At 35.4% G+C, this 15,606-nt stretch overlaps 1 protein-coding gene and 1 long non-coding RNA gene across 3 annotated transcripts; one reads left to right on the top strand and one right to left on the bottom strand.

Annotated features, from left to right (window-relative positions):
* Positions 1-3,041: 3,041 nt before the first annotated feature.
* On the bottom strand, positions 3,042-6,908 carry LOC127870434 (uncharacterized). The gene is made up of 5 exons (XM_052413027.1): positions 5,062-6,908; positions 4,553-4,642; positions 4,197-4,376; positions 3,988-4,038; positions 3,042-3,863 (listed from the first exon to the last, which is right to left on the bottom strand). Exons 1-5 carry the CDS (start codon positions 5,063-5,065, stop codon positions 3,214-3,216), a joined length of 975 nt encoding a protein of 324 aa, XP_052268987.1. The 5' UTR covers positions 5,066-6,908; the 3' UTR covers positions 3,042-3,213.
* A 5,777-nt stretch (positions 6,909-12,685) lies between these two features.
* LOC127870436 (uncharacterized) lies at positions 12,686-14,871 on the top strand. 2 transcript variants are annotated; one of them, XR_008044819.1, is made up of 3 exons: positions 12,686-12,776; positions 14,251-14,415; positions 14,691-14,871. It is a non-coding gene; the product is annotated as an uncharacterized LOC127870436 (long non-coding RNA). The 2 variants fall into 2 exon arrangements; XR_008044820.1 differs by lacking the exon at positions 12,686-12,776 and adding an exon at positions 13,801-13,836.
* Positions 14,872-15,606: the final 735 nt, after the last annotated feature.

The raw sequence follows: 15,606 nt of genomic DNA, 5'->3' as shown, positions 1-15,606 counted from the left end.
CTATAACATATTGCTCTTGAGGAATTAATAAGTTCTGACATCCAAATGTGGATCCATGTTTCATTTAATCTGGAATTTTCCATGGATAAAATACACTTCTCATCAACTACACATTGGTTTAGCCATTCAAAGTGCACGCCTTGTATGTAACCGATACCAAACATATTTTGCCCAAGAATGTGTATTTGATTTACCTATAAAATCGCCACACATATGCCTATAAATGGACTTGACATACTTGTGATCTTCTAACTTCATGATGTTCAACCAATACCTTATAACATAAATGGCTCGTTAAGTTATCAAGGATGTTTTTTCATATACAAAATTATTATGTGTTTGAAATTCACACCATATATATATATATATAATATATATAATGCAAATTGACATTAAGATAAATAAAAGGGAAATACATGTTCAACGGTACTTATTGTGTATTAAAGTGTCACCAAATTCGTACTCATACTTTAAGGTTTTCTGAAAATAGAGAACAAAAGCCCAAATAGGTTAAGAGTTTACATTGACAAAAAACGTCGATAATTAGAATTCATAATTAGAAAACATTACATTACTATTTGAAAAAAAAGTTAACATATTGTATGTGTTGTGTAACGAGATATTTTTTAAATTATGCAAAAAATATATTTAAAAAAGCAAAGATATGAAACATAAAAGAAAATGTGAGCATTAACTTCGACTAAAAAAACGAACGACGTTGTGTATCATTCAAAACTATATTTGGGAAACCTTTGAAAATAAAAGAGTAACGTGTGAACGTCATTGTAAAGGCAAGCAATGGAAACTCAATCACGACGCTAAGTGTACAAATTATGATACAAATAATGGTTGTAACGGTTAATTGAAATGAAAATAAACACAATCAAATATATACATTTTAGCTCACCTGAGCACAACGTGCTCATGGTGAGCTTTTGTGATTGCCTTTTGTCCGTCGTGCGTTGTGCGGCGTCAACATTTGCCTTGTTAACACTCTAGAGGCCAAATTTAATTCTAATCTTCATGAAACTTGGTCAGAATATTGGTCTCAATGATATCTTGAATGAGTTCGAAAATGTTAACGTTTGCTTGAAAAACATGGTTGCAAAGGGGCGAGGCATTTTTCCTTATATGGCTATTTATGGCTATTGTAAAATCTTGTTAACACTCTAGAAGCCACCTATATGGTCTGATCTTCATGAAACTTGGTCAGAAAATTCATCCAAATAATATCTTGGACGACTTCGAAAACGATGCCAGTTGGTTGAAAAACATGGCCGCCAGGGGACGGGGTATTGTTCCTTATTTGGCCATAGTAAAACCTTGTTAACACTCTAGAGGCCACATTTATTTTCCGATCTTCATGAAACTTGCTCAGAAGATTTGTCCCAATGATATCTTGGATGAGTTTAAAAATGGTATTCTTTGCTTAAAAAACATGGCTACAAAAGAGCGAGGCATTTTTCCGTATATGGCTTTATATGACCATAGTAAAATATTGTTAACACTCTAGAGGCTACATTTATTGTTAAATCTTCATGAAACTTTATCAGAAGATTTATCCCAATAATATCTTGGACGAGTTCGAAAATGGTGCCAGTTGGTTGAAAAACATGGCCGCCAGGGGGCGGGGAATTTTTCCTCATATGGCTATAGTAAAACCTTGTTAACACTCTAGAGGCCACATTTATTTTCCGATCTTCATGAAACTTGGTCAGAAGATTTGTCCCATTGATATCGTGGATGAGTTTGAAAATGGTTTTGGCTGGTTTAAAAACATGGCCACCAGGGGGCGGGGCATTTTTCCTTATAAGGCTATATATGGCTTTTGTAAAACCTTGTTAACACTCTAGAGGCCACATTTATTGTCCAATCTTTATGAAATATGATCAGAAGATTTGTGTTATAGATATCTTGGGTGACTTCAAAAATGGTTACGTTTGCTTGAAAAACATGGCTGCAAAGGGGCGGGGCATTTTTCCTTATATGGCTATAGTAAAATCTTGTTAACACTCTAGAGGCCACATTTATAGTCCGATCTTCGTGAAACTCGGTCAGCAGATTCATCATAATAATATATTGGACGAGTTCAAAAATGATGCCGGTTAGTTGAAAAACATGGCCACCACGGGGCGGGGGATTTTTCCTTATATGGCTATAGTAAAACCTTGTTAACACTCTAGAGGTCACATTAATTTTCTGATAATTATGAAACTTGGTCAGAAGATTTGTCCCAATGATATCTTGGATGAGTTTGAAAATGGTTTTTGGTTGCTTTAAAAACATGGCCACCTGGGGCGGGGCATTTTTCCTTATATTGCTATATATTGCTTTTGTAAAACCTTGTTAACACTCTAGAGACTACATTTATTGTCAAATCTTCATGAAGTATGGAAAGAAGATTGGTCTCAATGATATCTTGGATGTGTTCGAAAATAATTATGTTTGCTTGAAAAACATGGCTGCCAAGGGGCGGGGCATTTTTCCTTATATGGCTATAGTAAAATCTTGTTAACACTCTAGAGGTCACATTGACTGTCCGATCTTCATGAAACTTGGTCAGAAGATTCATCCCGATAATATCTTGGACGAGTTAAAAAAATGATGACGGTTAATTGAAAAACATGGCTGCCAGGGGGCGGGGCATTTGTCCTTATATAGCCATAGTAAAACCTTGTTGACACTCTAGAGGCCACATTTATTTTCCGATCTTCATGAAACTTGATCAGAAGATTTGTCCCAATAATATCTTGTTATCTCTTGTGAGCGACTTTGAGCCTTTCATGCCCTCTTATATTCACTGTATGGCTCCTTTGTTAGTATTACGTACTAATCAAGTTGCATTATATTTGTTTATCCACGAGAACTTTCACGAATCCTTAAAAACTCTACGTTTTGCTTGGTAATCTAATAAAAAGATTTCATCAATTAAATATTAAAATGTATAAGTAAGTGAACGCGTGTGTATTCTTAAACAGTAAATTGTTGTTTGCATTCACATATTCGTAGACATTTAATTACCTATTAGGACAAGACTGCGCTAAAATGTAATAAAAATTTATTCGAATAACTTTTTAAAATGCATAATTCTATACATTATAAAAGACAGACAAGAACAAATGGTCAACGATAAAGGCAAACATCATTTAATGAGTCACGACTGATTACAGACAGATCTTTATTCAAGTCGTGCATGCATGTAATGCAAGATGTTTAGATCGGCCTTTTGTTGAATGTGTCATCGGGATGAAAGATCCCATGGTCTGCTCCTTCTGTTGATACGGGTTTTGATAGTTCACGACGCGGACCTGTATCATTGGCAAGCGTTTTCAATATCGTGTTGCCATTAGTCTTTATCAAGTTTATCAACGCATTTAACAGTTCATCAGGCATTTGATTGTCATTCAGATACATATCTTGATCAACAGGGAATGCGCGTCGATGGCATCGACAGAAGACCATGGGTTGCGAACGTTGGTTTGGTGGCGAGTGACTGATGGTGCTGGTACCAACAGTTCTCTGACTGCTCTGGTAACCTCCATTTGGAACGCCGTGTTCATCACTACCAAAATCCGGTTGAATATCACAATTATGAATAGGATTATTTGATACGCGATTTGCAACATTATTTGCTGGACTACCCTCAATCTGCCCATCTGTTGGTCCAATCATTCTCTCATTTTCCGCCGCCTGACCATCGCAGTTCGATCTTTGTTCTACGTTGTTTTGGCTGTCAATGTTCTTACTTGGACAGCAGACATTATACGAATTAGGTGGAATCATCCCTTTCAAACTTGCGATCAACAGTCCAACACTTATTAGAAGCACAATCGCACAGAGGATGAATGGCCACATAAACAAATCTGAAACAAAGTATACCGATTATTTCGAATGATAAAGGCTTTTTGAGAGGTTTGGTTTCCGAACAGCGAATTAATCGCATAATTGTTTTGCAATAAGTAGCTTATTAACAACAGCATAAAATACCTTGCGCCTGTGTCGCTATGCACTTTGTTGACTGTTTCTTTCTCCAATGGTCTGAAAATCAAAAGAGTAATGCATAACTGTCAAAGAGCTTGCATAAAAACATGTCTTACATCTATGTAAGAATTATATGTGCAAATATAACGATATATTGACAAATAGATGTTTATGTTTTCTTTAGTATGTTCTATTATGATATAACAATAACTCACCCATGCAATAAGACGTGCAGTTATATTGCTGGTGCACGGAGAAGCAGTGATGACTAACTCTAGCGCACGGTACGCACGTGCGGTACGTCTGACTGTGGTCACAGAAATGTACTCCTGTGTCACAGACGTCAACCCCGCACTCGAATATCAATACCTGGATAGGACTCCAGTCTTCATTTGCTGAATGGGTCATTGACAAGATGCAGTTGCTTTTTACACATTGAACATGTAATCTTAAATACATATGATCAATTTAATGTGGTACTTCCGTTTGATAATTACATAAATGTGCTTTAACCATTCGATAAAGATCAAAACAAAAAAAAAATGAATCACTGTTTAGTTCGTATATTTACCGTGAATTGTATGTTTCTGTCTGACATCTGTCCTATTAGCTACGGAAACGCCAATGATCAGTAGTGATGCAGTTGCGATGGTGATACATCCTGTTTAAAGTTATATAGCAAAAATACATTTTTTCTTATAAACTGTGGACATGCGCTACGTTAAAAAGCGATAACGGTACATGTGATGCATTTCTAAAGGCTTTTGTAAAGGCAGAAAATTTCTAAAAAAGGTACATGGATTCTACCAGATAATACATGATTGTTATATTGTGCCAAAATGAATCCCTCATACGTGTTCTGGAATTTTTTTAATGGGAAACCTTTTATGACAGCGCGTCTCTATTTATAATGCGATCTAAATTGACATTGCGTATAATTAAATAATATATTTATATTTATTTGGTGGTAATAAGTTATTATACTGAATGCAAAACAGTAAACATTAATATAAAGACTAGGTCTAACAATATTCCATATTTCTACCATTAACACTACGAGAGAAAAATAACGAAACTTACCCATGTCGAAAATCTTGTTCAGCGTTTACAAAGTATTCAGAGCATAGTGTCTACGAAATATTGGTTTCCTCCGTATGGTGTGTCAACCAATTAAGATATATACATTTCGATAGGTCGTTAACCTTTAAATCAATTGTATATTGCACCGTTCATACCACTCAGATAATGTTCTATGTTAAAGCGGTGGTTAATACCTGCTAGCTTTCCAACTTAACACACTTTAATATACATGTATAAAGTTTCACCGTTTGATGCATACCTTAACCTTAAAGTTCTTATTATTAAACATCGCAATGTTTCGGTACATGTATTCTACACCTATCTATTACTTTAACCTAGTTGCAATGCTATATCATTGTCCTTTCTGCTATGCTTTTGTTTTTAATCTTCATATATGTAAAATAAGGATTACAATGTTTTTGTTTTTGCAATGACCGTTCAACGACAATGACCTAAGGATAAATCATATGTGTGCTTTTGTTTTCTATTTTATATGTGGTGATAATATTGTGGCTCCCATTTTAAGTGATTAATGCTTGAGTTAGCTAAGTGTGAGGTCCGAGGCGGCATTCAACCGTCCTTCTTGCATGGTCGATTGGTCACTTTCCTTGAATAAAATACTAGCGTGGATCAAAAATTATTCTCTCCTGATGATGTTTATGGAGTTTCATTATAACTGTAAATGAATTTCCATTATTGGATATACAGTTGATTCCTTAAGATCACGTTCCTTGTAAAACATTTTATTTATACAAATTATGTAATATTTGTTATCCCACTTTTACAGCGAATTCGGTTGATTAAAGCCTCATTGATTAAATTTCATCTATAATCAATGGCACAGCTGTAATCAGCGGCACGAAATGACGTCATCAACTGACGAACTGGGACTACTTTTTCCCACGCACCTCGTCATCTGTATTTGCCAAGTGCATCAATAATAAAAACAATCTCAAATGTTTGTCAATCTAAATGACCTTATAACAAAGAAATGTAGTAAAAAACGTGTTTGTTGTCATTTATTGTCATTAAAACCTCTAGTATTAGGTAAATTTAACACTATGTTGCAAATAAGTTTTGTTGTTGTTGATCCCCTTTGAAGCAGTCAGTTCGAGTTGCTCCCCTTTGACCGTAAAAACAATTTTCTGGACCAAGAAATCCTTCGTTAATTTACAAGCTGTACTCGGATATGCGTCCATCTGATTTTTCTTCAAGTTAGCACCCTTTCTACCTGGCAATATGCACAAATGACACTGCATCCCAGTGGTTCTTGCGTCAACAATTGAGTGTCAACAAGCTAGGTCAGATGCTCAAGGCCATGGCAAAAGACGCCGGCTTTCTCAAGCACAAGAGAATAACGAACCACTCAGTTCGCAAATTCCTGGTCCAAAAACTTCGAAATGCAAACATTCCACCCACTGAAACCATTGCCATAACAGGGCACAAAAATGTCCAGTCCATAACCAATTATTCCAACATATCTGTTAAACAGCAGCAAAAGTGTTCAAACATTCTTGCTCAGTCCAGTAAATGTAACAATCCACCAGATTCCTCCTGTTCACCTTCATGCACCGACACTATGGCCGAAATGCAGCCTAGACAATCACTGTCTACCGTCGAACAAGTTGATCTCGATGTTCGCCCCACCCAGTCACTTCACCAAATGTCTTTCTCAAGTTCGAACAACTTTGCCTCACAATTCTTTGGTGCCACTTTCCACATTCAAAATGTTAATGCATATAATTATCTTAAATCCAAGTAATCTTTGTTATTTCGTCACGAAATAACCACATATTATAACAAAGAAGCAAATATTGTGCACCTCGTGATCGACTGATAGTTTGACATCGAAAGTGAATTGTGTGTGGTGTTAGGCTACGTTGTAAACAAATGTAGTTCCTAGTATATAACAACTTAATGTCATATTGATATTATGTTTAAATAAAAAAAGTTTACTGAAAAAAGTGGGATCGTGCTTTTTGTTTTCTAAGCCTCGCATGATAAACTTGATCTATAATCAACACTAACCTATTATTCTCTATTTAGCATTTCTCCTTTTCGATTAACAAAAAAATACAGACAACCCCGTTAATTTATCTAAGTATAAATATTACATTCGATTTTCTAGATTGCGGAAGGCATTTACAGAAACGTTTTTTTATTCAGTCTTCTTTCAAAATTCGATCATTTGGTCTAATTGATGCATAATAAAATTGTACAATCAACCAGATATTTTCATAATACTATGTTTAAACTTTTATAAACTTTGAACTTTGATAGTTTTATTAATTCAGGAGCTAGATGTTGAACTAAAATGCAAATTGATAAGCACGTATTTATCTTCACTTATGTATCAATTAAACAAATGATGTGTTTTATTATGATACAACGCAGTAATTTATGCCAGCTGCGTGGCCATCAATGATTGGACGGCGTTGAACAATTGTTAAATGACTGACTAATAGTCATTAAAAAGAATTCGTTGCTCAGCAGAAGGTTTAAATCGAGCAATCGTACAAGTAGTCTTATAACTGACTGCTACTTATTCGGAATCTAAGAAGTCACTGCTTTATTACTGATAATCCTCATAGAAAATGCTGAAAGGTATAGCCATTTCACTTCCGTATCCTTAGTAGGGACTGGAGGACAGTTCTCCGTACCGAGGCCTTGTAACGACTGATTGAACTGCATAGCTCCGAGCGGCTGCTTTATTATTATTATTAGCTGGATGGTTTACAATACATGCGTTACAATTAGCGCTTGCAGGGTTTTATGCACAAAGGCGGCGTGTTTATTGTGTCTTGATTTGAAAATTATTATTTGGATCGTCACTGTCCTTTGTCGGTACTGGATGGTAGCTATTGTAAACGTGACCTTGTTTATTTTGATCAATGTTGCAAAATTAGATAATACCAACGAGAATTGTTAAAAAAACACACACCAGAAACAAGGTTGGTAGAATGACGAAGAGCGAAAAATATACATTTTCAAGTGTACACCATATATTTGATCTTTGTACACTATGTAGTTGTATCGCAGACTTGAGCACTGAGATACAAATGCGTTTTAAAGATATAAAATTTTATGTAATAATGTGTTTTGAGAACTTATATAAGGTGTGTTGATAGCGGAGGCAATATTTTACACCAAGTGCTATTCTTATACATCATATTTATTTTTCAAATATATACATAGTATACTTTCATACTGGTAGTAACATCTGATATGCACTTTAACATCGGAAACTGCGTCAAGTGGTATGTCAACTTAAAATATAAAAATGTAAAACAGTTAGTTTTAGCTTATTGCAACTAAGAAACTTTATATCAAGTAATACTCGTAACATAGGCGACAGTACGGAGCCGAATTAATCAACAAATTTTCCTTATACAGAGTCATGGTTCATGATGATATGTGTTATAAAAGCGGGTAAGTGCCCCCTCCCCATTCAGAACAACATGCATTATATTGCTGGTGCAAGGAAAAGCAGTGATGACTCATTCTGTCGCACGGTACGCATGTGCGGTACGTCTGACTGCGGTCACAGAGTTTGATCCCGAATCACAGACGTCAACCCCGCACACGTATATCAATACACAGTCTTTGTTTACTGAATTTATCATTAAAGTTACCAACAATGTGAACACTTTCGAACAAACAAGATTACATTTATACGCATTTATAACGTTATTGATATGTTAATATAAAATAAATTCAATTAAAAATGAGTTAGCACCCAATTGTTATTTTTATGCGCTTGAAATAAGAGCCACTGCAATGTCAGATTAGCTGCACAATAGACAAATGGTTGCCTGTTTTACAAAATGAATGATGTGTAGCCTTTACCACGAATTTCGAATTATATACTTACTAATATTTTAACTTTTGATTGAAACTATAATTTACCGCCGGTAAGCTCAGTTGGTAAAGCGTTGGCCTACAAATCTCGGGTTCGATCCCCGACTCGCGGGATTGTTGCTGTGTTTCAATTGAGTCGCGTTCTAAGAAAACTGGTCATAATGCATGTGCGTAAAGTGTCGTACCAGAGTGAGGGACGACACTTTCCGCTGTTATGGTAGCTTTAGTTTCAAGGAAATCCCTTACCGAAAAACAAATTTAGGCGGAAAGTGTCGTCCCTGATTAGCCTGTGCGGACTGCACAGGCTAATCTGGGACGACACTTTACGCACATGCATTATGCCCAGTTTTCTCAGAACACGACTCAATTTGAAATGACATTATTTCTGTGGAAATTCTTCCCTTGCTCCTGATACTTGTTAGTATAGTTACTGGCATAGTCATGAGCGTCTAGTACCGGTTGACTAACTATCCAAGGAAACGTTAGAGTATGTTAACGGACCGCCTTTCCACTGCACTACATGTACTGATGAATCGGCAAAACTCCAACTTAACAAATACACATGTATGCGAGCATGCATTTCTTGTCTGGTTTTAATTTGTACACGTATACTTTGCAATAACATTTACTTGACCAAAACAATTTTGTATGCCGATATGTGATGAGTAAGTATGATGCCAGAAAATACGGGTATGTAACTGTATGGTAGGGATGACAAATGTTACTTGAATGATGAGAAAGCAATAACTGTATTGATTACCATATATGCGAGCATTCAATAACTATGATACTAGATCAGTGAATGGTGGGCGTGGCTCTTAATATAAACGCTTTCCTTGTTGCTTTGAATAGCGTTAAGAATACTTAAATTGTAGTTTGTGAATTGCAAAAGCGCTTAATTTGGTTAACTCATTTAAAGTTTCGATGGTGAAGTATTATTAAGAAGCAACAAGCTCCATGAAAAGTAAATTTTAGTCATTACCTGCATTTCCTTTCAATCTTTCACGTGCATTTACTTTAGGACAATACTGAAAATAAATTTATTTTTGTTGTGAAATAAATAGTCAGTGGTATGTGTTGTGGAATCGTTTATAAGAGAGGCAGTGTAATAGAATGTCGCTTTGTCGATTGTTGACTGTTATATAAAATACTTGTAAAACTATTAGATCTTCAAATATTCACTGACTGGCTAGGGAATAAAAACATATAACTTTGGTTATTGAAGTATAATTTACACTGTTTAAGCAATCAAATACGTTTATTGCGACATTCTATACCATTCGTGAACTTTACCTCTACGACATATCTTTAACGTGTGTATACATATTTAATCAAGTGAAACGCGTTTTGTTTCGTTATATCAGTGAAATAACGCTTATCTAAATATTGCTTAACCTTATTTTTATGAAATAAATATACATTTTAAAGTATATTATCAAGTAAACTAATTATGTTTACGCATTGTGTATGCATTCACTAATAATTATCCGCCGCCATAGGCGGATGGATATTGTTTTGGCGTTGTCCGTCCGTCCTTCTGTCCGTCCGTCCGTGCGGCACTGTTGTGTCCGGAGCCATATCTTGAAAGTGCTTTGGCGGATTTCATTGAAACTTGGTATGAGTATATATATGGATAAGAGGATGATGCACGCCAAATGGCATTTTACACCATCTGTTAATAGCGGAGTTATGGCCCTTTGTGTCTTGAAAAAAAATGCTTTTAAATATAAGCTTAGAGCTTTATCTCCATTAACACATGAGCCAGAGCCATAGTTGTTCTCGATCATCTGGGGGTGCTTCACATCCAACACCCTTAATCCTAGGGGCTAAGGTCATGGCCCTATGTATCTTGAAAAAAAAAGCTTTTTAATGTAAGCTTATGGGTTATCTCTATTAACACATGAGCCAGAGCCATGAAATTTGCCATAGTTGTTCTCATTCATCTGGGGGTGCTTCACATTCACCACCCAAAATCCTATGGGCTAAGATCAAGGTAACACATTGAGGTCAAAATTCACAAATTTGATGAATTATTCATTATTTAGTCATTCCTTAATTATGCATCGAGGGATTCTGTAATTACTGTCCACAAGTGTTCTCCATTATCAAGCTGAGTGTCTAATATAAGATCCAGGTTGCTAGGGTCATGGTCAAAGTCACACACAAAAGTCAAAATCACACATTTTGATTAAATATGCCTTATTTGGTAAGGATTCTACCATACTAAAATGGATTCTCAAAATGTCCTGATGTAATTGTTCTCAATTATCAGGCAGTGCAAGACCTATGTGTTTTTACCAAAGTCATGGTCACACATCAAAGGTCACACATTTGTAGAAATATATATTATTTAGCCATTATTTTACTATGCATCAGTGGAATCTGTAATAACATTCAATAATTCTTCTCCATCTTCTTCCTAGACATGGTCTACTGTAGAGTTAATGAATCCTGTGATTTGGGGATAACCTGAAACTTAAATGAAACATTCTCTCACATTGTGTTTCTTTATTTCCTTTCCTCCCGAAAAAGACTGCTAAAACTGAAATGCGCACAAGTGTTTGGCTTCATTAAAAAATAATTGAGAAATAGCACAACCCTTTACTTATACATTTTCTTTTAGTTCTACACCCATCCATAAACAAAATTTATTTGGCTGGGGATATCAATTCAACGAATGTGCTTGTTATTTTTCACGTAACGTCCGACTTTGGTTTCTTTTAGCACTAAATCAAAGTGAACTAGTGGTTGATGTAAAAACGATTGAAACGAGAAAAATTAATTTCATTTATCGAATAAGTGTTATATTTAAAACTCTTGACAGGATATCAAATGGAATTATTTTATCCTATACAATATTGCGTAAACAATATTAAATGACCAGATTATTAACGATTTTATAGATTTCGAAACTTGCAAATCCTATATTCCATTTCTTATAACTACCGTTAGCGCATTAGTTTTAAGAATCAACAAATCATTGCATACGAATTACTTTCAGTTTACCCAAATTTAAATAAGGGAGCTTATCAATGAATGAATTTAAGATTTTACACATTTGATTGTAGTTCTTGTCCTTCGTAGAATATTTTTGCCTATTTAATACGTGTTCGTTTCTGATGGAAATGTTCACATATTAAAGATGATTTTAACAAACTACGCGTGCTCAATATAAATTGTTAGACATATATGCAGCAGACGCTTGTAATGTGCATACTAAACGTCAAGTCTAGACGATGCTTATTGTTGTCGTAGTCATTAGCATCCATCAGTCCGTCCTCCCACCCGCCAATATGCACCTATCTGCAAGACCGTCTGTCTTCACGCGTCCGAAATATACAAATTTTAACAATAACGTACGGTGGCGCAGATATGACTTTCCATACTTAATAACGCACGAATCAAAATACACATTGTTTACCGCAGGATTAAAAGCAGCAAACGCAATGGAGGCAAACTTAATTTCGGACAATACTTATCGGACAGATTCGCATTTTACAATATTTTGTAAACTGTTTGTTTTCTGATTTATTGATTATCTCTTTTATCACAAGCTAGTTATCTGGTTTCCCCATGATATAACTTTTCCCCACGATTAAGATATGTCGTTTGGCGATAGAAGACTTACTAACTCATTCCAACGACTTACGGACACTTTCGCAGGATTTACTAAGTCGCGTCCATGAGTTTCTAAGACGTGGTAGCGGCATAAATAAAAACACGAACAAGTCACATATATGTACAACCGAAGTATCAGACTCAGTGTGGCCATACCACGTGGTTTGTGACGTCATTTTGGCTAGCACGCTAAGTAGAAATTTGTCAACATTGGCCCCGCTTAGAAATTTAAAATCCACGTAAGTATCTTATTGTTTACTCTTTTTTGACGAAATAAATCGCATGCTAAGGGAAAAGTTGCGCACTATTCCCGGTTATATAAATATTTGTCACCAGATGAGTAGTTTAGTCTGTCATTCGAGGCAAATCCTAGTTTTTACGTTACAATGCACGCAAGCACGACAAGCACATTTGAAATCGTCCAAAATATCTGTTTTATATTCCTTTTTGCAGTGAACCAATATGTGCGGACGTGATTAATTCCATATAAAATGTGTTTTGTCCAAAAAAATAACCTGAAAACACCACTTCATGACAATTTTAATACACATTAACACTTTGGCTAACACGATAAGCAACGAAATTCAAGGCAAGCGCGGCAAGTCGATATTCGGCTAGAACGATCAGTTGTTATTAATTATGTTTCTGAAGCGATGTTATTGTTGTGGTAATACACACAAATTTAATTCGAATTTCAAAACATTTTCTTGGTCCGGCACATTAAACACAAAAATATAATGTCGGACAATAACTGCGATGCTGTCTTGCACAAGTGCTATAAACAAATTTGAAACTTTCACCGAGAACAATCCTCGGAATGTAACAGAGATACTATATGTCTGAAAAAAGTTCCAACTAAATGTGGCGAATGTCTGACACACCCTTCTGGAGTCAGGTTTCAATTTATTTTTTTGATTTCGATGAACAGTCCACAATAACTCAACTATCGATAAAACGAACTGATGCTCATTGTGTCATTTTCGACCTGAAATGGCCCACAAGTCATCCGGGGGTGACTAGAAGCCGATTCATGTCACACTAGGATGACTTTTGTCAACCGGGGTGACTAGACGCCGATTTTAGTCACCCGGTGATGACTAGCGTCGGCTTGAAGTCACCCAAGGGTGACATGAATAGGCTTCTAGTCACCCCGGCCGACTTGTGGGCCATTTCAGGTCGACAATAAGCCGATCTTATTTATATAAAATGCTACATTTGACGCAACATATCAACACATGTTCCTTTGATCGTTTTGTCCTTAAGTGACAGATGCTGACGTATATTAGCACTTGTATTTTGGTAGGATTACATAAGTTATATTTGATTAGTAACATAGTGATGTACGTTTTGATAAAGCAATACCCAATGCACACATAGATTAATAACAAGTGATATATCGATCTGAGTTGCAGTTAGCTTGGCTTTCGATTAATCCTACTGTAAGTTATGTCCATGTTCTTTCCAACTGTTAAGGCCATTGCAAGGATTAAACAATACTGTTGTTAACAATGTTTTAAATTGTTGTAAAATGTAGATTTAGTAATGCGCCGTTGTCTTGTAATTATTTATGGCTAAGTAGATGAAATATTTGAAACGGTAACACACATGACAAATACATCATATGATTATAATACTCTAATGGTGACAGCACGGTGAATACACAATAACAAATGCATAATTATTTATTTCATTTAACATATTTGATGTTTTTAGATACACATGATGACGACCGAAGAGCGATATATTTGTGCCATATGCGCCAGAGGGGTACAAGCACAGGCGCTATTTGGTTTACCATGAAAGAACACACGCTGGGATGTTACCCTTTAACTGTTGCGGCGTTGGGTTTTCATCAAGACAACAATTACAAAGACACAGGTCATTATCATATAGCGCTTTTAGTCAGTAGAAAAATCACAGTCGGCTGTCTTATTTTACTTGCGATTCTAAACATTTCGAATTACATGTACATTGCAGTTTCACTACATAAACATTATCTTTAGAAAGCTGTGATAAACAGTCTTAACCAAAAAGCGTTATAGATGTATAAGATACACATTTCCCAAATCATTAACTAGTTAATTATTGTAAATAAGTAGCAAAGAGTGTACGTGTAGGATACATGTGCTTATTATGCTTATGAATGCTTACAGGTGCAATGTACACGGTGACGGAAAAACTATCTTTGCCTTTATTGTGGAAAAGAATTCGCAACGAAAGTAGATTTAGATGCCCACTCGGCCCGAGAACAGCGCACTCGAAAGATCGAGTGCGAGATATGCAACCACAAGGCCACAACACGGGCTCATCTCCGAGAACATCTCAAAACACACAGCGAGGAAAAAACACGTTTGCCATGTGTGCAAAGCCGCCTATAAACATATAAGTTCACTGTATAGGCACTATGGGCAAAAGCACAAATGACGTTTATACAGTGGTTTTACCTGTTTGTGATTTATTTGTGATTTTTTGTGATTTACCCGTGATTGAATTGTTGCGATAAAAGCATAATCATCAGATCAAGCATAATTAACATTTGATCCGTATCTGTTTATACCACGATGTTTACTTGTTGCGTTTTTTTAATTTTTTATTGTATTTTTTATTGTTGTTTTTTTATGTTTTGTTAATGCTACTGTTATATTATAGCAGTTGTGATTTGTATTGTGATTAAAATGTAATTTTATAATTGTGATTATTGCTTTATAATCAGATCTCAAGCATAATTAACATGTGAATCGTATCTGTTTATACCACGATGTTAACTTGTTGCGTTTCTTTTCTTTTTATTGTATTTTATTATTTTGTTAACGCTACTGTTATATTATAGCAATTGTGATTTATATTGTGATTTACATGTGATTCAATGATGCCATTTAACATTGTTTCATTAATTAAAATTATTAATAAAACATACACTGCGTTGTGTTAATTTCTGAAACAAAATCTTGAGCAATCTTCGTTGTTCGTTAACTGCATTGAGCAAATCAAACGTAAAAGCAAAGACAACTGAGCATTTGTGTAATATTATACTTTGATTTTATCCAAAATTTCTCAATTATCTATGTG

The sequence above is a fragment of the Dreissena polymorpha genome, chromosome 2 (genome assembly GCF_020536995.1).
Source record: "Dreissena polymorpha isolate Duluth1 chromosome 2, UMN_Dpol_1.0, whole genome shotgun sequence".
NCBI classification, from domain to species: Eukaryota; Metazoa; Mollusca; class Bivalvia; order Myida; family Dreissenidae; genus Dreissena; species Dreissena polymorpha.
This window is presented reverse-complemented; position numbering and strand designations above follow the sequence as displayed.